Source organism: Lepidochelys olivacea (assembly GCF_965140295.1).
Source record: "Lepidochelys olivacea isolate rLepOli2 genome assembly, chromosome: 7".
Lineage (NCBI taxonomy): Eukaryota > Metazoa > Chordata > Testudines > Cheloniidae > Lepidochelys > Lepidochelys olivacea.
The window spans coordinates 125,700,445-125,721,734 of NC_140417.1; the positions used below are offsets into that span (position 1 = coordinate 125,700,445).

General features: G+C 66.1%; 2 protein-coding genes across 5 annotated transcripts in view; both read right to left on the reverse strand.

The window, feature by feature from the left end:
• Positions 1-98: 98 nt before the first annotated feature.
• HPS1 (HPS1 biogenesis of lysosomal organelles complex 3 subunit 1) lies at positions 99-11,482 on the reverse strand. Of its 3 annotated transcripts, none has more exons than XM_084634399.1 (19): positions 11,391-11,472; positions 10,134-10,250; positions 9,741-9,878; positions 9,268-9,410; positions 8,647-8,755; positions 8,213-8,373; positions 8,019-8,121; positions 7,783-7,887; positions 6,778-6,847; positions 6,482-6,549; positions 5,630-5,797; positions 4,603-4,782; positions 4,450-4,517; positions 4,115-4,240; positions 3,522-3,588; positions 2,795-2,938; positions 2,344-2,457; positions 1,901-1,983; positions 99-568 (listed from the first exon to the last, which is right to left on the reverse strand). In XM_084634399.1, the coding sequence occupies exons 2-19, from the start codon at positions 10,248-10,250 to the stop codon at positions 406-408; spliced, it is 2,127 nt and encodes a 708-aa protein (XP_084490525.1). In that variant the 5' UTR covers positions 11,391-11,472; the 3' UTR covers positions 99-405. The 3 variants fall into 3 exon arrangements, with proteins under 3 accessions (XP_084490525.1, XP_084490527.1, XP_084490526.1); XM_084634400.1 differs by lacking the exon at positions 99-568 and adding an exon at positions 591-1,645; XM_084634401.1 differs by lacking the exon at positions 10,134-10,250 and having other exon boundaries at positions 11,391-11,482.
• Positions 11,483-16,734: 5,252 nt separating this feature from the next.
• The window catches only part of HPSE2 (heparanase 2 (inactive)), a 272,659-nt gene continuing 268,103 nt past the window's right edge, over positions 16,735-21,290 (reverse strand). For both annotated transcript variants that reach the window (XM_084633307.1, XM_084633306.1), the window contains 3 exons: positions 20,921-21,066; positions 19,393-19,539; positions 16,735-18,702 (listed from right to left, as the gene is read on the reverse strand). In XM_084633307.1, coding sequence (XP_084489433.1) covers positions 18,537-18,702; positions 19,393-19,539; positions 20,921-21,066 — 459 coding nt within the window. In that variant the 3' untranslated portion in view covers positions 16,735-18,536. The remainder of the gene's footprint in view (positions 18,703-19,392; positions 19,540-20,920; positions 21,067-21,290) is intronic.

Consider the following 21,290-nt stretch of genomic DNA (forward strand, 5'->3'; position numbering starts at 1 on the left):
GTCTGTCCATGTACTCGCACAGGCAGGTCCACAGGCAAGGCCCAGTCAGCGGCCAAGCCCCTGACACAGACAGGGAGGAATCAGGGAGTGCACCACGGTGACCAAGTGCACCAGCTTTAATGCAAGCCTGGAGTGTGGCACGTACAGACAGAGACACGCTACCATGGCCATGCACTTCCAATGGCCCCCGCTGCCGGGCCGCTCCAGGGGCAAGTCAGGGGAGCCCCCTGGCCAAGTTTCAGCAGGTGGGGAGCTGACGGCTGGCTGCTGGCGGGTGCTGGTCTCCCAGCCGGGCCTGTGGGCTGCAGGGCCCAACGAGGTGGGTGCTGCAAGGGGCCCGTTGAGTCTGACTCTGAGGGTGGGAACGAGGCCCTTGTGGGGACGCTCGCTGCCAGCCCGCGTGGCTCAGAGCAGGGGGATGCGGGATGGCTCCCAGAGCCGCCGGGCCAGGTCGCAGGCCTGCTGGATCACATGCTCGGTGGGGATCACACCCAGATGCAGCGTCAGCAGCTCGTAACACTTCACCCCCTCGGCCGGGTGGTTCTTGCTGTAATAGCGCAGAAGCTTCCTGCACGGGAGGAGACAGCGGTCAGGTGGAAAAGCCTCCGCCGGGCCCCGGTCCAGCCCCCAGGGGGCAGCGCAAGTGCCTCGGACCCACCCCAGATCAGACTTAGGGCAGCACACGGGTCCCTGGGCCTGGCCAGCCCATTCCAAGGAGAGGCCCAGAGGGGAATATGTACGAACGGCCAGGCTGGGTCAGACCCAAGACCCATCTAGCCCAGTGTCCTGTCTGCCCACAGTGGCCAGGGCCAGGTGCCCCAGAGGGAACGAATAGAACAGGGAATCACCAAGTGACCCACCCCCTCTCGCCCATTCCCAGCTTCTGGCAAACGGAGCTTAGGGACACCATCCCTGCCCATCCTGGCTACTTGCCATTGATGGACCTGTCCTCCAGGAACTTTATCTAGTTCCTTTTTGAACCCCGTTATAGTCTTGCCTTCACAACATCCTCTGGCAAGGAGTTCCACAGGTTGAGTGTGCATTGTGTGAAGAAATACTTCCTTTTGTTTGTTTTAAACCTGCTGCCTGTTAATGTCATTGGGTGACCCTGGTTCTTGTGTAATGAGAAGGAGTAAACAACACTTCCTTATTCATTTTCTCCACATCAGTCAAGATTTTATAGACCCGTCATATCGCCCCGTCATCATCTCTGTTCCAAGCTAAAAAAGTTCCAGTCTTTTTAACTTCTCCTCGTATGGAAGCCGTTCCATACCCCTAATAATTTTTGTTGCCCTTTTCTGAACCTTTTCCAATTCCAATATACCTTTTTTGAGATGGGATGACCAGATCTGCATGCAGTATTCGAAGTGTGGGCATACCATGGATTTATATAGAGGCAATATGATATTTTCTGTCTTATTATCTATCCCTTTCTGAATGATTCCCAACATTCTGGTCACTTTTTTGACGGCCGCTGCACGTTGAGTGGATGTTTTCAGAGAACGATCCACAGTGACTCCAGGGTCTCTCTCTCGAGTGGTAACAGCGAGTTTGGACCCACCGTTGTGTATGTACAGACGGCCTCGGAGCCTGGACATCTGGGTTTGATCCCTGGCTTAGCGGCAGGCTCGTGTAACCTCAGCCCCTGGTGGAGACATGGGGACATCGCGAACCCCTGTTCTGGGGCATGTGGTTACAGCTGCCAGGCATTGGGCACCGAGACAGGGTCCCGCAGGGCTCAGAGCCCAAGCACTGCCAGCTCCCAGCCCCACCTGCCACCTGTGACCCATGGCAGGCGAAGGGCAGCCCTGCAGCACAGGGCTCTTCCCATCCGCTGCTGCCTAGCCCAGCAGCCAGAAGAGGACTGGGGGGGCAGGGGCTAGCTGGGTCCAGCACTCACCTGTAGTAATCCCCTGCCAGCATCCCGATGGGAGCAGAGTCGTCGGAGAGAACAGGAACCTCAATCACCTCCAGTTTGTAACCCTGCATGGCAAAGGGACAGCCATGAGGGGCTGGCCACGCCACCTGGAGGACCCGAGGCTGCAGCGGGGTGCTGGCTGCGTGGCCTTGAGCTCATGTACCAAGGCAGGGCTGACTAAGCACTTTGGGGAAACCTGTGTGCTGGGCGAGGGGGCTAGCCCCAGGTCCCGGGGCCTCAGGAACACACCACGGGATGATCTGCCAGGCCATGTGCCATGGGGATTGTGTGCCAGGGCAGCAGCTGGCCACATGGCCTCGGAGCCCAGGTGATGCCCACACCTCTCCATTTCTCGCCCTACGGAAGTGCTGCCGGGGCGAGGGGCCTCGTCAGGCAGGTCAGAGGCCGAGCGCCCCCCAACGCACCAGCTCGTTCTCGAACCAGAGGAAGTAGGAGCAGTAATAGTCGCCGTCGCGCAGTGTGAGTGTCGTGTAGCCCTTCTGCAGGTAGCGCCGAGCCAGCCAAATCAGAGACCAGACCTGGCGGGAGAGGAGGCAGCTGCAGCCGGAGCAGAGATCCCCCTGCCCCACAGCTCTGCTCCCTGCTCCTCTCCCTCGGAGCCTGGGGCACCCTTCCAGCCAGAGCCAGGGCCGCTCCTGCTGAGCTCCCTGCTTCCCCAGCATCACACTCGACCCCTCCTGCCCGGCTCCCGCCACCCCAGCCATCGCTCTCACGGGGTTCTACAGCTGGGCCCGCGCTCCACCTGGCTGGGCCCCCACGGCCGAGCAGACCGGCCCAACCTGGGCAGGAGGGGCCCCTTCTGAACCTCCCCACCCTCAAACCTAGGGGATCAGCGTCAGAGCCCAGGGCTGGTACCTTCTTCTTGATGAAGGCAGCCAGGGCACCCTTGCCCAGCTCTGAGGTGGAGTCCTCGGCCACGTTGAGAGAAGGTGCCACCATCTGCCCAGTGGTGCGGTCCACATAGATGAAGTGTACCAGGCCTGGGAAGTCCTCCAGGTATGTGGGGGCAGGTTAAGGGCGACCAGACATAGGGAAACCCCCTGTCCATGGGTGCCCTGCTGAGCCTGCCCTGGGCAATGGGGAGATCCCACGGACCCCCCAGGTGGTTCCGGATGGATCCTGCTCCCCGCCTCCCCTCTTGGTGATGGGAACCCAAACGCCAACGGCCCCCTGCCCACAGTCCCAGCAGCACCTCCTGTATCCCCCCCCAAGGCATCTGGAGGCGCAGAGGGGGGCTCTGTCCACAACCCCATGGCGTGGCCTACCTGAGGCCAGCCCAGTCCCCCACAGACCCCTGCCCTGTGGGACCCAATGTGTCTCGTTCAGGCCCCTCGCCAACTGTTGGCTGGGCTCCCTGCAGTCTCGTCTCCCCAGCGCTGGGCAGAGTCCAGCCCTGCTGTTGGAGAGATGGGGCGAGCCCCCGCTTAGCTGTGCCAACTCAGCCAGGCCAACTGCCCCCCGAGCCGGCCGGAAAGCCGACCCCCAGCCCTTGCTACACCGCGGGAAGGTCCCAGGGCAGGAGGGAGGGAGGGAGGAGCCTGCTGTCCCCAGGTGCCCTTGCCCAGGGCTCTCTGGGCGGATGTGACACCATGGTGATATTCCGCTTGCTCTTCACCAGCAGGAAGTCCCTCCAGTCCAGCAGCTTCTCCCTGCAGAGCGCGAGGCCTGGCCTGAGCGTGGCGCCCTCTCCGCCTGGCCAGGCCCTTGGGTGCCCAGCACTGACACGGGGACGCCGGCCACGGCTGGCTCGTACCCCGCGCTGGAGGGGACGGGGCACGTGCCACCACAGGGAGCCCCACAGAAGAGCTGCCCACCCAGCCCAGGCCCCGGAGGTGGCTGGGGTTCAAAGTGCCCTGCCGGTTACAGGGACACGTACCTGCTAAACCCGCCACGGTCTGCGGTGGCCTCTCCACGCAGGGCCCAGGCCGGTCAGCCCCCGCCAACGGGCCCGGGGCTCAGCTGGGCAGCCCAGGGCGCCACCCACCGAGTTGCAGCTGGCGCTGCCCGGGGGTTGGTTTCCAGCCATTTCCCCACGAGTCCTGTTGAAGTGCCAGCCTCCCCCCCAGACCCCCCCACGCACTCGCCCCTTCCCCGGCAACCTCCTCTCCTCTCCTCTCCTCCCCCCAGCCCCCTCCACGCACTCGCCCCTCCCCCGGCAACCCCCCACGCACTCACCGCACCAGCTTCTGGGCCCAGTCCCGCAGGCCCTGGGCCAGGCCGTGGGCGGACGGCGAGGTCAGGAAGAGCTGGCGATAGACGGAGCAGAGTTGCTGCCTCACGCTGCCGAGTGCCTGCAGGAACCTGGAGAGAGACAGCCCCTGAGCAACGCCCCGATCTGGCCCCCACCCCGGGCCCCCGACAACAGCTGGGGGCCCCCCCAAGAGCTGCCCCAACTTTCTTCCTTGCCCTCCTGGACCTCTGGGCCTGGAGCCCCCACCCTGCCCCAGAAGTCCCCGCCCCATCCCAGCCACCCTGTACCCCTGGTTTTCTCCCCACACCCCCATACTCACTCCCTGGAGCTCCCAGACTCATGTCTGGAGAACGCTTTGCTCTTGAACTCCAGCCAGGCGTTGTGTAACTAGGACGACAGACAGGGCAGCCGTGAGGTGTGCGGGCTGTGCAAGGGTCCCCAACCGCCTCGCAGCTCCACGCCGGACTCCCACCTGCACGTCCTGCCTGCCCAGCTTCTTCATGAACTTGTCCATCCTCTGGCGCAGCTCAGCCAGGAGTGGGTGGGAGCGGGTGGGTGGCCCCACCTCCTGCCCCTCCCTCAGCTTCTTCTCCAGCACCAGGAACCCGTCCAGCAGCTGGTACAGGGAGCAGACGACGTGGGTGCTGGGGCTCTGAGTTGGGGGAGAGGGGTGTGAAAGTGGGAATTGGTTTGTATGACTTTTACGAGTCTGATGCGCCTCAGTTTCCCCTGCACTGTTCCCCCGTGGGTGGGATAGGACTCTTTGCTCTCAGGGCAGGCTGAGACAAGGGTGGGGCGTCGCCTGGCCCCAGATCAGTGGAGATTTGAGATGCCGATGGCAAATCCAGTCCCCAGGACACTGACACCCAGTACCCCAGGGGACAGAGATCTCCCCGCCTCTGCGCAAGGAGGCTGAGACATGCCCCCCAGCTGGAGATCAAAAGGGCTGGGAAGGGGGTGGTGGGCTTAGAGGGGGCTGCTTGAAGAAGTCGGGGCTCTCACTGAGAGTCGGACCAAGGGGGTCAGAGCCTGACACAGCTGGAACCCAGAGGCTCCCTACAGCCTGGCCGGGCTCTGGGCTCCCCAGAATGGGCCGTGCTGTAACCTTCAGTTCTCTGGGAGACCCGACCACCGGCCTGGGTCGTGGCCAGTTACCGAACAAACCCGACTGTCTGACCGCGCTGGGGAAGTCGCTGCAAACGCTGGCCGAGGGGCAACCTTCAGGGGCTAATGCACAAGCCTCCCTTGGGGGCTCTCCCAGCTGGACCCACTGCCCTGAGCTCAGGGGGGCAGCAGGGGCGCTGTACAGCTGGGGTCCAGGCTCAGGAGGCGGGGAAGCAGTGGGGCTCACCCAGGAGGAAGAGCGAGACCCCTGGGGGCCTGACCCACTGACAGGCTCCTCCCAGACACTATTCCAAAGCTGGGGCCGTAGCACTGTCACTGTGGGTCTGTGGCAAGCCAGGCCGGGCAGCATGGACCACGCCCCAGACCCAACTCACCTTGGTCAGGAGCACCAGCGAGATGCCAGGCCAGAGCGGCAGGCAGTACATGGTGTGGGGCACCATGGGGCAGTAGCCCTCCCGCAGGTTCGCATCCAGGAAGATCCTTCTGGGGTTGGAGGCATCGGGCGCTGGGGGCACCAGGGCCCGGAGTGAGTCTTCTGCCACCTGGAGAGAGAGCGAGCGAGCGAGCGCAGCCGGCTGGACACCCCGCACCGGGGAAGGGACCAGGCAGCAACAGCCTGGTCTGCCCACGTGCCACGCCGCACAGCAAGGGCAGAGCTGATGGCACCACCCCCGGGAAGCTGCAGGCAGATGTGGGCAGGTGGGAGGACTCCTGGGCAGAAGGGAGAGGGCGACAGGCAGAGCAAAGTGGGGAAACTGAGGCTGAATCTTGGGACAAACTCCCCACAAGGGGGGGGGATGGATCCAGCTGGGGGCTCAGACCCGCCCCAAACCTTCCCTAGGAGCTTGTCAGGCAGGGAATTCAAGTCTGGACAGTGCCCTCGGGCAGGTGCCGCCAGGCCCGGCCCAGGCCCACTCCAAGTCCGGGTTCCCTGGCCAGAGGGGCAGGGAGGACAGGGTGGGGTCTGCAGTGGTGGGCAAGTCTGAGAGGCCTGGCCTGTGCTGAGGGGCTGGGGAAGGAGCGAGTTGGGGTGGGAAGAGCTCTGGGGGAGAAGGGGCTGCAGGAGCCCTGCGGAGACCCCTCCTTTGGCCATGCTGGGAGGTGGGTGCGCGGGGAACAAGGGCAGGCTGGCAGGGCCAGGACTGCACAGGAAGACATAGGCACCAGGGGCTCTCACAGGGTCTTGCTCAGGGCAGGAATTCCTGGCGAGCCCATCCCTGGCTTACCTGGACATCAGCAGCATCTGCCTCCCCGGAACCTGCTAGCTCTGAGCCCTCCGACCAGCTGGCGCCTCCTGTGGGCAAGAACAGAGAAGGAACCAGCTGCCCCAGCACCGTGTGCAGCCAAACCACCCTGTGGGGGGTTCCTGCCCTGGCCTCTGACACCCCACCCCGGGCCTTGGCCTCCCCCAAGATCCCCTGGCCCTCCTGGCACAGCGCCCTCGTGCCGGCTCTGCAGCCTGCCGCCTCTGGGGCACAACCAGTTTCCCGGTGTGAGGTGGCCCGTCTGTCCAGGGACTCACCTGTGCTCTGCCTGCTGGGCGAGGGCTGGGGGGTGTAATACTCCTCGGGCATGGAGAGCTCGTCCGCATCCTGCAACGAGAAGGGAGCCAGCTCAGCGGGGCAGTGGGACCCTCCCCCCAACGACAGGGCTTTGGGGATGGGTGGGGAGTTGCCAGGCCGGGCCAGGATGGGCCCCCAAGGGACAGAATAGCGAGGCTAGGCTGGTTGCGAGGCTGGGGCACAGTCAGGCTCCAGGTAGCTGGATTCCATCAAACACCCCTTAGTGCACCGTTTCCAGACAGCTGCCCCCCGGTAGGAGACAGATTTGTTTTGTGTACCCCAAGTGTCACCTCTCTTAAGAGCTGCCTGCTTACAAACCCAGATGTCAAAATACAAGTGTCCCAGCACGCCAGTACTGACCAACGGCGGACTCCTTTTTACCGTATCACCGTAAAATAGATCAACTGGATTAGAAACACTGTAGGTACATGTCAGCGTGCAGTGTATGGGGCAGAATGAACCAGCCTGGTCTGCATGAAGCCTCAGTTTGTACGGACTCCGCTAGTGCTTGATGTAGCCTGCTGTAAAACTAGGCAAATCTCCGAGTTGATGTGCCCCCTGGAAGAGCTCTGTGTACCCCAGGGGTACATGTACCCTGCTTGAGAACCTCGGCCTTAGCAGAGAGTCGCACCCAGCAAGTCCTGGCCCCATCCCTCCAGGTACCGGCAACGCCCCCCACTCTGCACCTTTGCTCTGATCACAGCAAGCGCTTTGGGGCAGGGAGAACGGCTTGGCTTGTGCTCCCAGAGTGTGAGGGGGGCATGAGCCCAAGCCGCTCCTGATCCTGGGGTTTGAAATGAGCCATGCAGCTCCCAGCACCAAAGGGCCCTGTTCCTGATGGGGAGGAGAGAACAGCTCTGACCATCACGGGACCCTGCCCTTGCTGGGGCTCCAGGGAACCACAATACCCACAACCCCTGTGCCATCCACCCGGGTGCCAGGCCCAGCCAGCCAGCCACACACACCTGTTCCTCTGCCTCGCTCCTGGGGGTGCCGTGTGGGCCTGGGCTCCTCACTGGGATGCTCTCGCTGCTCTTCGGCCTCTGGAGAGTCGGCCCCCCCTCTGCCAGCTGCAGGGAGAGCAGGAGAGCTGCTTAGAGGGGTCCAGCCCCCATCACAGAGGAGCACCCCTCTCCCGACAGTCCCACCAGCCCCAGGCTGCTCTCAAGGCCTGTCCCCCAGGCAGACCCAGGGCAGGCACCTGTGGGCTCTGGTCCTTGTCTGCGCTGGGGCTGCGACACAGGTCCTGCACCAGGAGGATGAGGGTGAGCAGGTCGGCTGGGCGGATGGTGCTGGCGCTCCGGCTGCGGTGAGAGAAGGCCCGTGAGCGGGGAGGGGCGATAGAGCTGCTGCTCCAGGAAGGGTCATGGAGGCAGGGTGGGGAGACGCTCTCACCTGGAGTAGAAGGCCAGCAGCCTGGTGTGCACCAGCAGGAAGGCGTGCATCACCTCCTCGCCCCCGCGCTGCCCGCTGGCGTTGATGTGCTGCACCACCTGGCGCTCCAGGAACTCGATGCACTGCTCACACAGCTGGGGGTGGATCAGCCGTTCCACGGCCTGCGGGCAGGTCACAGGGAGACAGACCCGGCGCTGAGCTGGGACGGGGCAAGGGGAGCCAGCGGCCCTGTGGGGCAGCTCCCGGCCACGCCAGCTGGGGAATGGGAGGAACCCCCAAAATATTCTGCACTCACGCCCCCCCCAGGATCCCCCAGCGCCGCCCAGGCCCTCCTCGGGGCAATTCACCCCAGTCACACCCAGCGCCCACAGCCTGGTAGCCCCCTTCCCCAGGCTAGGCCCCCCACCACCCGTGGTGCACCCAGCAGAAGGTACCTCCACGGCAAAGCTCTGCTCGGCCTCCCGCAGGCTGCTGTAGGTCTGGAGCAGTCCCTGGAACAGGGCCCACACGCGGCTGCGCTGCTCCGAGACCGCCGGCCGCAACCTGGGAGCACAGACGCAAAGTGAGCCGAGTCCCGCTCGGGAGAGGCAGGCCTGTCCCAGGGACTGCCCCTGGCCTCCCGGGGCCCCTGCTTGGGCCAGGTCTCCTCCCTGGGACCGGGACACACTGCTGCCAGCTGCTTCCCAAGCTCCAGTCGCTCCTCCCGGCCCTCAGAGGCAGGCGTGGGGAAGGAGGCGGCACCTCCTCTGGGCTAGCCACACTCCAAGAGCCGGAGAGGTGACCCAGCATGGTGCACGCTGCCCTGGGACCTAGCCTCCCTCCAGGCCATAGCCCACAGCACAGCTGCAGGCCCCACGTTCACCAACGCCCAGACCCTGGCACCTCCCAGGCCGGTCGCTGACCGGGCAGAGCGTCGGAGCCCCAGGGATCGGCCGCAGCGCTAGCTCACCAGTCAGGCACTGGCTGCCGCGCTGACGTGCGCATCTGGGGGAGAGGGTCAGCTCAGCCCCACCCAGGCAGCGCCAAATGCCCTCCCGGCCCAGCCAGCCACTCACTCCTTGCAGATAAGGTGCGAGTCCAGGGTCACCAGGCCGAAGTGGACCTCGACCAGTCTCCTCAGCACGTAGAGCTTCCGGCGCAGGTCGTCCTCGCTCTCCGAGCCGTCACCGTTCACCGCAATGTACAGACACTCCCCGAACTGCAGCGCGACGGCAGGGCCAGGCAGGAAACAGGAAATCCCTGCCCGTTAGACCTCCTGGTCCCGGCTGGGCCTGGGGCAAAGCTCCCCGTGGGCCAGCCCTCGTCAGCAGCAAGGGGGTCCCCTGCCGGGAGTACAGCCCGGGGATCCTGCCCTGAAGGGACCCTCCCCCCGTGCACACGCAGTGACCCGGCGCAGGGCTCTTCCCGGGGCCAGGCAGGATGGCAGCTGCATCCCGACCGGGGCTAATGCCACACTCCCAGCGAAGGGACACACGCTCCCCTTGCCAGTGGGTGCTGAGCCCGGGAGGGGGTCCCTGGGCACCGTTACCATGTGCAGCACGTAGAGTTGGCCTCCATCCTCAGCCGAGAAGCAGGTGTAGGTGTCCGAGAGCCGCTCCAGGAGCGTCACGCAGGAGATGATCAGGGGTGCGAAGAGCGTGTTGATGCTGTCCTCAAAGGCAGGCGGCTGCAGGGCAGGGCCAGACGGGCCATGAGCCAGTCCCGCTCCAGCTGCTCCCCCTCCATGCCCCCGCGCCCCCCACAGCACGGGGCCCTCAGCCCAGCCCCAGCTAATTCCCCCACCCTCCCAGTTCCCAGCTGCACCCCCGCGGGGGTCTGGAGCTGAGCCTGGAAGTCCTCCGTCCCCCGCAGCATGGGGCTCTCAGCCCAGCCGCTCCCCCCGGCCCGGGGGCTTGCTGCACCCCCGGGGCAGAGCTCTCACCGGGTGCCCCCCTTGCCCCGCCGGGCTGAAGCGCCGGCCCAGGCTCTCTGTGAACGCCTCGTCGGCCCAGTAGAACAGCACCTCAGCCCCCGGGCTGGCGACCAGCACGCACTTCATCTGGGGAGAGGGAAACCCGGGTCAGCACCCCGCCCCGGCTGGGGCCCCCGGGCAAGGAGCCTGCTCGCCCCGGGCCCAGCTGCACCCCGGAGCCGCCTCAAGCCCGCCCGGCTCAGGGGTCCGCGCGCCCATGCCCCGTACAGCCGCGCCCGCCTGGGGAGGCCTGGCCCAGGGGGCGCGGGGGGCGGGCAGGGAGGGGAGGGGGGAGGCCTGGCCCCGGGGGCGCGGGGGGGGGGCGGGAGGGGAGGGGGGAGGCCTGGCCCAGGGGGTGCGGGGGGGGGGGCGGGAGGGGAGGGGGGAGGCCTGGCCCAGGGGGTGCGGGGGGGGGGGGCGGGAGGGGAGGGGGGAGGCCTGGCCCAGGGGGCGCGGGGGGGGGCGGGAGGGGAGGGGGGAGGCCTGGCCCTGGGGGTGCGGGGGGGGGCGGGAGGGGAGGGGGGAGGCCTGGCCCAGGGGGCGCGGGGGGCGGGCGGGGAGGGGGAGGCCTGGCCCAGGGGGCGCGGGGGGCGGGCGGGGAGGGGAGGGGGGAGGCCTGGCCCCGGGGGCGCGGGGGGGGGGCGGGAGGGGAGGGGGGAGGCCTGGCCCCGGGGGTGCGGGGGGGGGCGGGAGGGGAGGGGGGAGGCCTGGCCCAGGGGGCGCGGGGGGCGGGCGGGGAGGGGGAGGCCTGGCCCAGGGGGCGCGGGGGGCGGGCGGGGAGGGGAGGGGGGAGGCCTGGCCCCGGGGGCGCGGGGGGGGGGGCGGGAGGGGAGGGGGGAGGCCTGGCCCCGGGGGTGCGGGGGCGGGCGGGGAGGGGAGGGGGGAGGCCTGGCCCCGGGGGCGCGGGGGGGGGGCGGGAGGGGAGGGGGGAGGCCTGGCCCCGGGGGTGCGGGGGGGGGCGGGAGGGGAGGGGGGAGGCCTGGCCCAGGGGGCGCGGGGGGCGGGCGGGGAGGGGGAGGCCTGGCCCAGGGGGCGCGGGGGGCGGGCGGGGAGGGGGAGAGGCCTGGCCCCGGGGGCGCGGGGGGGGGGGGCGGGAGGGGAGGCCTGGCCCCGGGGGTGCGGGGGGGGGAGGGGAGGGGGGAGGCCTGGCCCAGGGGGCGCGGGCGGGGAGGGGGGGAGGCCTGGCCCCGGGGGAGGGGCCCGGGCCCCGCCCCCGGGTACCGGTACCGTGTCCGCGCGCTCCCGCCGCCGCCCCCGGGCACCTCATGTGACCCGGCACCGCTCATGTGACCAGCCCGGCCAGGGGGAGGGGCAGTCGGCCCCGCCCCCAATCCGGGCCCCGCCCCCAGCCCGGGCCCCGGCGGCCGCGCTCTCCCCCCCCCCCCCGCCACAGCGCCCCCTGCCGGGAGAGGGCGGGGCCGTGCTACCCCCCCCACCCCCCGCCACAGCGCCCCCTGCCGCTAGAGGCCGGAGCTGCGCTCTCCCCCCCCACCCCCCGCCACAGCGCCCCCTGCCGGGAGAGACCAGAGCCGCGGGGGGCCCCCTCGCCGACCCAGAGCCCCCCAGGCTCCGCGCAGGGCTGGGGGCGAACCCGCTGCTGCTGGGGGGACCGGGGGCATAAGGCAGGTGGTTTCCCCTCAAAGCCCGGCTGGAGAGACCCCTGCCCCGGCTGGCCCCCCATGTGCTCCGCGATCCCCCCCATCAGAACACGCCCCAGTTTCTCTGCAGCGGGGGGCCCCAGAACCTCCCTCAGCCTCCGGGAAACGGGATGGGACCAACCCAGGTGCCCTGCCCCGCCCCTGCCGGGGGCTGCTACGGGGCAATAGGGCCCTGGCTCTGCCCACTGCAGAGCCGAGTCCGACATGGCCCCTTGGGCTTGTGGGGCCTGACGGGGCAGCTGCCCCCCTCCCTGCCCCCCCCCAGGCCCTGTGCCCCGCTGACCTCCAGCCGCCGCCTCGCCCAGGTGTGAGCTGCGGGTGAGGCCAACGCCCGGGGCGGACAAGCCGGCCGCTGCGAGGGGCTTTGCGTGTGCAGCTCCAGAGCCGGCCTGGGCCACAGGGTCTCGCCCCAGCCTGGGTTCCTGGCGGACCGAGAGGGGCTGGCCCGGCGGCGCTCGGCTCCCTGCTCGCGCTCTGCAGATGCCGGAGGCTGGCGGGACACCCCAGTTCCTGCTGCAAGGATGGGAATGGGGCCCAGGGGCCCCAAGTGACCTGGTGGCTCCCGAGCCCCGCTGGCCGCCTCCTGCTAGCCGGCGGCATTCTGCCCCGCCGCGGGGCCTGCGCGCACCGGCCTGGCGGCTGCTGCATTGGGGTCAGGCCCAGGCCCTCACTGTCTGCAGCCGGGGGGACCCGGCTTCGTGCTGCCCCGTTTCCTCCCCGCCCTACGCAGGCTGCCAGAGGAGGGCAAAGTGCAGACGCAGTGCAGCTGGCCCAGTCATTGTCTGGGAGGGAGCCCAGAGCCGCAGACACTCCTAGGGCGGGCGGGAAGATGCTGCCTCAGGGGGTCTGTTTACCCTCTGAGCAGAAGGGGCCTAGTATCTCGGCTGGGTCCGTGTGTGTGTGGGGGGCCTAGCCCGGCTCTGGGCACACATTGCCACGACTACTCTCTTCGGGGCGCTCTAGCGTGTCACGGGCACGGCTCTTCCTGCTGGTAATCGCCCCTGCTCGGCATGCAGCAAGGTCCTACGAGCCAGGCCAGGGCACTGGGCAGAGACAGGGAGCCAACCGCTTCCCCTGAGAAACGCGCACGAGAGCCGGACCGGGGGTGTCTGTCTTGGGAGGCAGCCCCAGAACTCAGCACGTGCTGGGGCCGGGGCCCAGGAGCAGTGGGGGCCGGGCCCGCCCCGAGAGGAGACGGGATTTGCACCCGCGTGGGTTGTCACTGACTCAGCGCTTGGTCTCAGGGTTTTAAATCACGGAGCTGCCAGGCTCGCGTGAAGCCGTGATATGCAGCCAGCCAGCGTCTTCCCGGGCACAAGCCACTCGGCAGCGGGCGTGGCGCCGGAAAGCGTGGCGTGCAGGGCAGGCTCCAGGCCGGGAGCGGGGATGCTGCACTGCTCTGCATGACTGGCTGCACTGGGCGCGTCCCCCGCCACCCCGGCAGCGAGGGGAAGAGGGGGGATGCAGCGCTGGACCCTCCCCCCAAATTCACAGGAACCTGCCTGCTACTAGGGCCGCAGCCGGAGAGTGCGAGCCCCACAGGATCTGTTCCCACTGCCCTGGCCTGTCCCCGCCCCTCCCGCCAGCCCTCCTGCCAGCTGGGCGAGATCCCAAGCAAACCCCCAAGCGGGGGGCTGGGGGACACTCAGTGGCCAGGCCCCAGTGGCTGTTCCCTGCAGAGGCAGGAATGCCCCGCGTTTCCTGGTAGGTCAGCATCTAGCAATCCTGGTGATCGGCTGGGCAGCCACCGAAGCCAACAGCCCCCAGCCCTGCCACCCCCCCCTGCCCCCCCGGGCGTGCAGGCTGGCTGAGAACGGGAGCCTAGCAGCAGCAGGCTAATGGCTCACCCCACGTGCAGCACAGCCGTGACTGGGGCACCGAGTGCCGCTCCCTACGGGTCAGCCGAGGCACCCCGTGGCCATGAGAGGAAGCCGCTGTGTCGATGGGAGCCGCCCGCCCGTTGGCGCTGTCTACACCGGCAGTGAGGGCATCGCTTGGGCGCGGACGCTCTGCACCCCGTAGCTACCCCGACCGGTCTGTCGTGCGCCAGGTCCTAGCTGGTGCGTACCGGGGGGAATCCAGGACACAGCGGGGCAAGGAGCTGGATTTCAGGAACGCACAGCTGGGGGCGGTGAGATACCCAGAGCCCCAGGAGCCAGGGGCGGGAGTTGGGGAAGCCCAGAGACATGCTGGTGAGGCTGGACACCCCAGTAACACGGCTGCACAGGGAGCGAGCGACCGCGGTGGCGGTTACAGGCGACTGTACAGGGGGCAGCTACGCATGGAGCACGGGGTTGGGGGGCTGGCCACTAGGGGGTGCTCTGCAGGCGAGCATGAAGAATTCCCAGCTCCTGTTCAGGGTGGGAGGTGGCTCAGGACTCCTGTCTGGAATGAGTCCCACCCTGGCTGGGTCCACTCCTGTCTGGAATGAGTCCCATCCTGCTGCTGGAAGCCCCCCAGACTGCCCCCCCCACTTCCAATCCTGGCCCTTAATTCAGAGCCAGCAAGGGGGCAGCCAGTCAAGTGGGGGCCCTGCTGATGCAGGGGAGAACAGGCAGAGGGTCAGGACAGGCAGAGCGCTGGCTGCAGGCAGGGGAGAACAGGCAGAGGGTGGGAGGGTCGGGACAGGCAGAGCGCTGGCTGCAGGCAGGGGAGAACAGGCAGAGGGTGGGAGGGTCAGGACAGGCAGAGCGCTGGCTGCAGGCAGGGGAGAACAGGCAGAGGGTGGGAGGGTCAGGACAGGCAGAGCGCTGGCTGCAGGCAGGGGAGAACAGGCAGAGGGTGGGAGGGTTGGGACAGGCAGAGCGCTGGCTGCAGGCAGGGGAGAACAGGCAGAGGGTGGGAGGGTCAGGACAGGCAGAGCGCTGGCTGCAGGCAGGGGAGAACAGGCAGAGGGTGGGAGGGTCGGGACAGGCAGAGCGCTGGCTGCAGGCAGGGGAGAACAGGCAGAGGGTGGGAGGGTCGGGACAGGCAGAGCGCTGGCTGCAGGCAGGGGAGAACAGGCAGAGGGTGGGAGGGTCGGGACAGGCAGAGCGCTGGCTGCAGGCAGGGGAGAACAGGCAGAGGGTGGGAGGGTCGGGACAGGCAGAGCGCTGGCTGCAGGCAGGGGAGAACAGGCAGAGGGTGGGAGGGTCGGGACAGGCAGAGCGCTGGCTGCAGGCAGGGGAGAACAGGCAGAGGGTGGGAGGGTCGGGACAGGCAGAGCGTTCAGCCCAGGCTTCCTGTGTACCCCCCTGTGGTCAGCATGGTTCCTACAGCCGCGCTGGCTGGTTGGGGGCAGAGTCACAGCGTCATGTTGGCAGCCTTAGAGATGGGACGTTCCCGTCGACACGGGGCTGGGGGCTCAGCCCCGGCTTGGCATCCAGTTAGGGATCGGCTAGGCACGGCCTGCGGCCTGGTGGTGCAGCTCCCTGTTGGGGCTGGGCCTTACGAACAAGTGGTCTCAGCCTGGCAGCAGACGGATAACAAGGGCTTGGGGCCCAGCTGTGACAGAAACGGACCCCAGCTGTTGTGTTGCACACGCATGCTCCAGCTGGTCGCTCACATGCTCTCCAGATGCTCTGGCTCTCACACTCCAGCTGTTCTGTCCCACTTCCCTGCTGCAAACCGGAACAGTGAAATGCCCAGGAAAGCCTGGCCCGCAAGCGTGGGATTTCCACATTGTTACCAGCCACATCCTCCTCTGGCAAAGGCCTCACACCCTCCCCAGTCTCCAGGTCTCCTCTGGGGCTGGGAGTAACCCAGATAGTGCTGTGATCCCTGGTGTAAGGCTCTCACAAAGGCAGCTGGGTGGTGAGATGGATGGGAGTCCCTGGGACTCCCTGGTCAGGCTGTTCCAGCACCTGAGGAGTTCACACCTGATACCTCGTGGGTGAGATCTAAGTGCAGAACTCAGCCATGGTGGGGTCTGTGCCTGGCTCCTGACAGCCGGCCTGAGGCTGGTACCCACGCTCTGGAGTCGCTGCAGGACGGCCTGACAGAATCCAACCCTAGACTTCACTTCTCTGTGGGTGACACCAAGCTCTCCCTCTCCCCAACTCACTGGCCCCTCTACCTCCCTCTGTCTGGAGCCCCAGCTCCTGGCCTCACCTGTGTCATTGGCTTGGACGGTGCAGTCGCTCTCCTGCACTCAGGACTTCCGAAGCCAGACCCTTGTCCCCTTTGTCCCTGCCCTGTGAACCCCTTGAACCCCTTTGCCAGAATTCACACTCCCTCCAGCCAGGATCTGGATCCAGGCCTTCGCCACCCTATCGCCCCAGCCGGACCCTGCTTCACAGGCTCCCTCACGCCCCACTGCCATGTCTGGAACCCCACATGGCTCTGCAGCCTCTGGGCACAGCACTCTGAGAAGGAGCCTGGCACTGACTGCTCAAACTCTGAGCCCCCCAGTGATGTGCAAAATGGCTCAGCCAGGTCATAGAAAGCCAGGCAGGTGGTTGGCACCGAATGGGTTGTGCCCTCACACCGCAGGGTTACCGCTGGGTTAGTGACCAGCTGCCAATATCTCGCCCCTGCCAGGGGTACAGGCTGGCCCGTAACGCTGTCTCTGCCATGTCCTACCTGTGCCTGTGTCACTGGGCGAGTTACACCTCCTTTCTCCCAGCTTTCTGGGCACGAGGGCATCTCTGAGGGCATGGGCTGCTGGGCCTCTGTGGGAGCCAGGCCCTTCTGAGGCTCTATGGCCCAGCTCCCCAGAAGACACTGAGAAGCACGTGCACAAACGGGTGACAATGGCTGTGACGCGAACACACTTGGGCCCAGTGTCCCTGAGTCACGGAGCAGCAGCGGCTGCTCTGTTGTGTAGCCACGTCCTACAGCTGGGGACTTGGCCACGGCTCCAGGCCTGGGACAGACCAAAGGAGCATGGCACGGCGGGCCTGGCATTCGCTGCTGCGGAGAAACGAGGCCAGGCATGGTTGGACAGCCCACCTTTATTATCCAACATCTCCCACACAATCTCAGCTAGCTCCCGGAGCCCGGCTCTCCACACGCCTCAATAAAATCTCTTCTGGAAGGAAATATTCACACCTCTAACAATGCCCCCCAAGCCCCTGGGGAGCAGTGACCCTGCCTGTATCATCTCAGCCCCCTTCTCCTGTGAGCTGGGGAGAGGAGTGCCCCACCCCACTTCCCTCCCACCAGCTTCCAGACTAGCAGAGCTCAAAGTTTCTCTTCTTCAGAAAATATAATTTAAATATTAACATTTTTATAGCGAAGGCTCCTGCAGGCCTGGCTCGCAGCGCCCCAGCCAGTGCCGGGGCAGGACTCCTCATGGCTAACGCCCCTGCACAGGGCTTGGCTGACCCCATACGGGCTTCCTTAGCCTGGCCGAAGCGACTCCTTGCAGCCCCCCCAGCGCGTCTCATGTTGCCACTGTCGCAGCGTGGCTCCCGGAGGGGCTGGTACAGCTATTCCCTCACCCACCTTGCCTGTCTCGTGGCCAGGAGGAGCTACTCCCATGCATGTTCTGTCTGGGAAAGCTCTGGGTGGCTCAGTGGGCTGATACCAGGATCCCTCTGGCCCTCGGTCTCTCAGTGGGGTGGGCACAGGGTGCTCTATGGCTGCCAAGACCTGACTCTCAGGATCCGAGGGGAGAAGCAGTCGGAGGGCAATGGCTACCACTGGGGACCAGTCAGTGCCTAGCCCATCACTATTGTGAACGATGAAATCCCTGCTGCACTGAGCCTGGCCCACTTGTTTCCCCAGTCCTAGGCTCACCCCGTTATGGGCACTGGAACAGCAGTGTGGGGAGAAGGGTGGCCGGGAGGCTGGCTTCTCCTTGGGGCTGGCAGGCTGGAGCTGCCAAGAGCCCCTGGCACTCTCTGTCCAGCAAACTCTGCCCAAAAGCAAAGCACCCTAGGGGAGCGCAGAGCCGGGATGATGCCCACAGTTCTCCACAGCCTTGGTTAGCGTGGGGAAGGGGAGGCTCTGAGGGGCTGGGCTGGCTCTAGCCAGCTGGGTTAGCTCCATCCCCTTTGCAGTGTTTGTGACTCTGCTCCCTGTCCCAGCTAAGACACAACTCTTGAGCTCCCTGTCTCCGCACTTCCCACAGAGCAGGAAGCCAGCTCCCCTAACCAGGAGGCTGTTAAGAAGCTGGCCTGGTGCAGCGCTATCCCCTGCAATCCGAGCCCTCGGAGCCAGGGTCGTCCGTGGGCACAGACTGAATTCACCAGCTGGATTTTCACTAGTCCTGTGGAAGAAACGCTGGCGGTGTAAAGAGGGCGTGTGGCCCACAACTCCCGGGCACCATTGCCTCTCAGTTGCAGGTCTCTGGCACTGCACCAGAGCCTCAAGTTCTCAGCTTTTCCAAGAGGAGCCAGTTGTCTCACCAGTGGAGTCATCTTCCTCCCCACAGACACAGCAATCCCAAGGGCCAAGCTGGCTCGTACTGCTGGGGCCAAGCGGCCAGCCTGGCCAGGTATTGCCGGGGGGAGGGTTTGCCATGCCTTTGGGCCACGCTGGAGGAGTCGCTCGGGACTTCTCCGCTCTGAGTGGTTATTCTCCAAGGGGCACAGGACCTGCCAGTGATGACACACATCCCTCCGGGTGCAGAGTCCCCAGGAGAGGGGGGCCCATTCTGCATCTGCCAGGCCTGGCAGTGGGCAGGTCACAGCCCCACTGACTGGCAGCAAGTTCTGTGCAGGAAGCGAGAGGACAGGGGAGGGTTAAAGCAGGTCCAGCAGGTCTCGTCTTGGCCAGCGGCTTTTGGGTAGAGCTATCGGTACCGGCAGGCCAGGGCGTTAACGTTCTTCACCACATAGAAGCTCATGGTCAGTGGCGGGATGACCAGGGTGCGGCCAGCACGAAGGGGACGAGGTTTCAGCTCAGGAAGTGTCCCGTCATCCGCCATGGCCAGCAGCTGCCCGTTGAGCTGCACGGACCTGCAGGAGAGGCACACTCAGGTCAGCGTCTCCACATCGGCCTGGGAGCCCGGCAAAAGGCGGCCAGCAGACACGGTGTGTGCCTGGAGCCCGGTGGGCTGTGCACTCTGCATGCATCTGCCCAGGAGGCAGGAGCCACAGGTCTGCAAAGGCAGGAGAGAGCCCAGCACGAAGATGGCCATGGGAGGAGGCAAAGGAAAGAGCAGGTGGTGCTGGGAGCCTCTGCAGGGACTGATGCATGAGGACAATGAGCTGATCTCCCAGGGGGCTGAGCTCCCACAGCTTCAGCAGGAGTCGGGGGGGGGGGGGGAGATTCTGCAGGTGTTCAGCACCCCACCCCCCGGTCCCTTATCTGGGTGCCTCACTTGGAGCTATGGCAGTGGTGGGCAACCTGCGGCCTGTCAGGGTAATCCACTGGCGGGCCGTGAGACAGTTTGTTTGCATTGGCCGTCCACAGGCCTGGCTGCCCGCAGCTCCCTGTGGCCGTGGTTCGCCGTTCCCGGCCAATGGGAGCTGCGGGAAGCGGCAACCGGCACGTTCCAGGAGTCAGCTGGGTTCACGAGGCCCGGCTGCAGGTGGTGCACCATGGCCTGGCTTCAGCCCTACGCAGTGCGGCTGGCCACGCGCCCGTGCTGCTGGCTGCCAGGCCCCGTGCTGGCGTTCAGGGCACAGCCCCGGGTCTGCACTCACCGGGCGTGAAGCCCGTCCTTGCCATGCGGCTGCAGCAGGTACTGGTGAACAATCTTATCCCGCAGCGTTCCCACCAGCTTGATTTTCTTCCGGGAGCGATGCAGGTTGATGATGTAGAGGGTGATGGATCCTCGGACATAACTGTGGCTGAGAGCGAAAGTGACAATGAAGGTGGGGTTGTCTGCATGTTGACTAGGAAACTGCATCGGTTCTAGGCAGCTTTAAAAAACAGGATGTAGCGAAGAGGCCAGTTAAGCAGGGGGTCTGTGCTAGGAACCGGCCTTCTGCAGAGCCCAGGAGGGGACGACACCAGCACTGCAGGAACTGGGGGCCGTCACCGTAACACTGCAGGGTTGGCACGAGCCCTCCAAAGGGAGAGAGGCTGTGTGTAGCAGGGGCAGATGCTGGCTCCCTCCCCAGATCTGTACAGAAGTCTGTGCCCTGTTTCCATCCCCTGGGCCTAGCGAGGGGCTAGGATGAATACGCGCTGGGCTGAGCAGCATTGTGCCATGGTAGGGGCGGGCTCAGGGCCTCGATTTACCCTCTAATGAGCGCAGGGTAGCCGCACATGCCCGACCCACGTGGCCCCGTGGCTGCCGTTGTCTGCCCACTTTAAGCAGCAGGCACCATGCTGCTTCCCCTGGGTTGCAGGTCAGAGCGGGGCAGGGAGGTGGCGTTTCCAGGCAGACACTGAAGGGCACGGGCCCATGGATTCACCTCCCTTGTGCTGTGCAATGGGGCAGGGCACAGGGATGTGCTGTGGGGAGCCCCTGCCCCAGCTCCCAGGTATGTGGGGATTGCAAGGGGGGAGGCTGAGAACAAGGTGAGTGCTCTGTGTGCCCGGGCGTTACCCTGGACACGTCCCGAACAGAGACAAGACATGGGTGCTCCGTCTCGCCCAGCACGCAGCCCAGAAGGGGGCCGGAGAGTGGGCTGCACCTGTTAGTTACTGGACAAGGTTTCCTACAGGGTGGGGGATGTTGAAAGCATCTGGAATATGTAACCGAACGGCCTCCCCTTGGCCACAATAGGAACTTGTGTCCGTGGAGATGGCAGGCCCACCCCCCTCCCCTGTGGGACCTTTTGAAAGAGCTTATCACCGATCCAGCCACCAGGCAGCTCCCTGTCAGCCGGAGGGCAGTGTAACCCGACCCTCTGGGGCCTGGTTGAAATCCACTCCCTTGATCTCCCGTGCTGGGCTTGTGCCCAACCCCCCCAGTCTCACTCTCTCTGCTCGGGGGCCCGCTGCCATTGCAGGAACCCCCTGTTCTGCTCACTCACATGGCACGGGGCAGCCCCATTCCCAAAGCACCTTCCGAGGGGGGCCAGCCCCCTACAGCCCCCCCATCCTGCACCCCCTCTGCTCCCCCAGCGGCACCGAGTGCGCCTGACCCAGCAGCCCCGGGCAGCGAGCGCCAAGCCTGTCCGGAATATTTCTGGGGTGCAGCTCGGAGGCCCCACGGCCTCGCCGCCCTGGGCTGCCGGCGGAGTCGTGCAAGGAGCAGCCAAGCCTGGCCGGGGGACTGACTTGTGGGAGCTGGTGCAGTGAGCGTAGATGCGGAGCTTGTCTCGAATAACTCTGCCGGGCCGCGGCTCCCGTTGGAGCCCTGCCACGTGGACGGCCAGCACCTTGGGCCCAGCCAGGTGCTTGAACAGGAGCGAGAGCCAGTAATCCTGCCGAGAGAGAAGAACTGACATGTCACCTCCTCCGCTCCCCGCTGGGCTGGGAGCAGAGACCCCCTGCCCCCCGCTGTACGACCCTCGCTAAGCTTGAACCATTTGGGCTGCAGCTTCCCATGCCTGGGGGCTGCCCCAGGCTCACCGCTGCTGGGACCTTTCCATCCTGCGGCTCAGCTGCACCCTAGACTCCGAGAAGGGCAAGATCCTGGGTTTTGTAA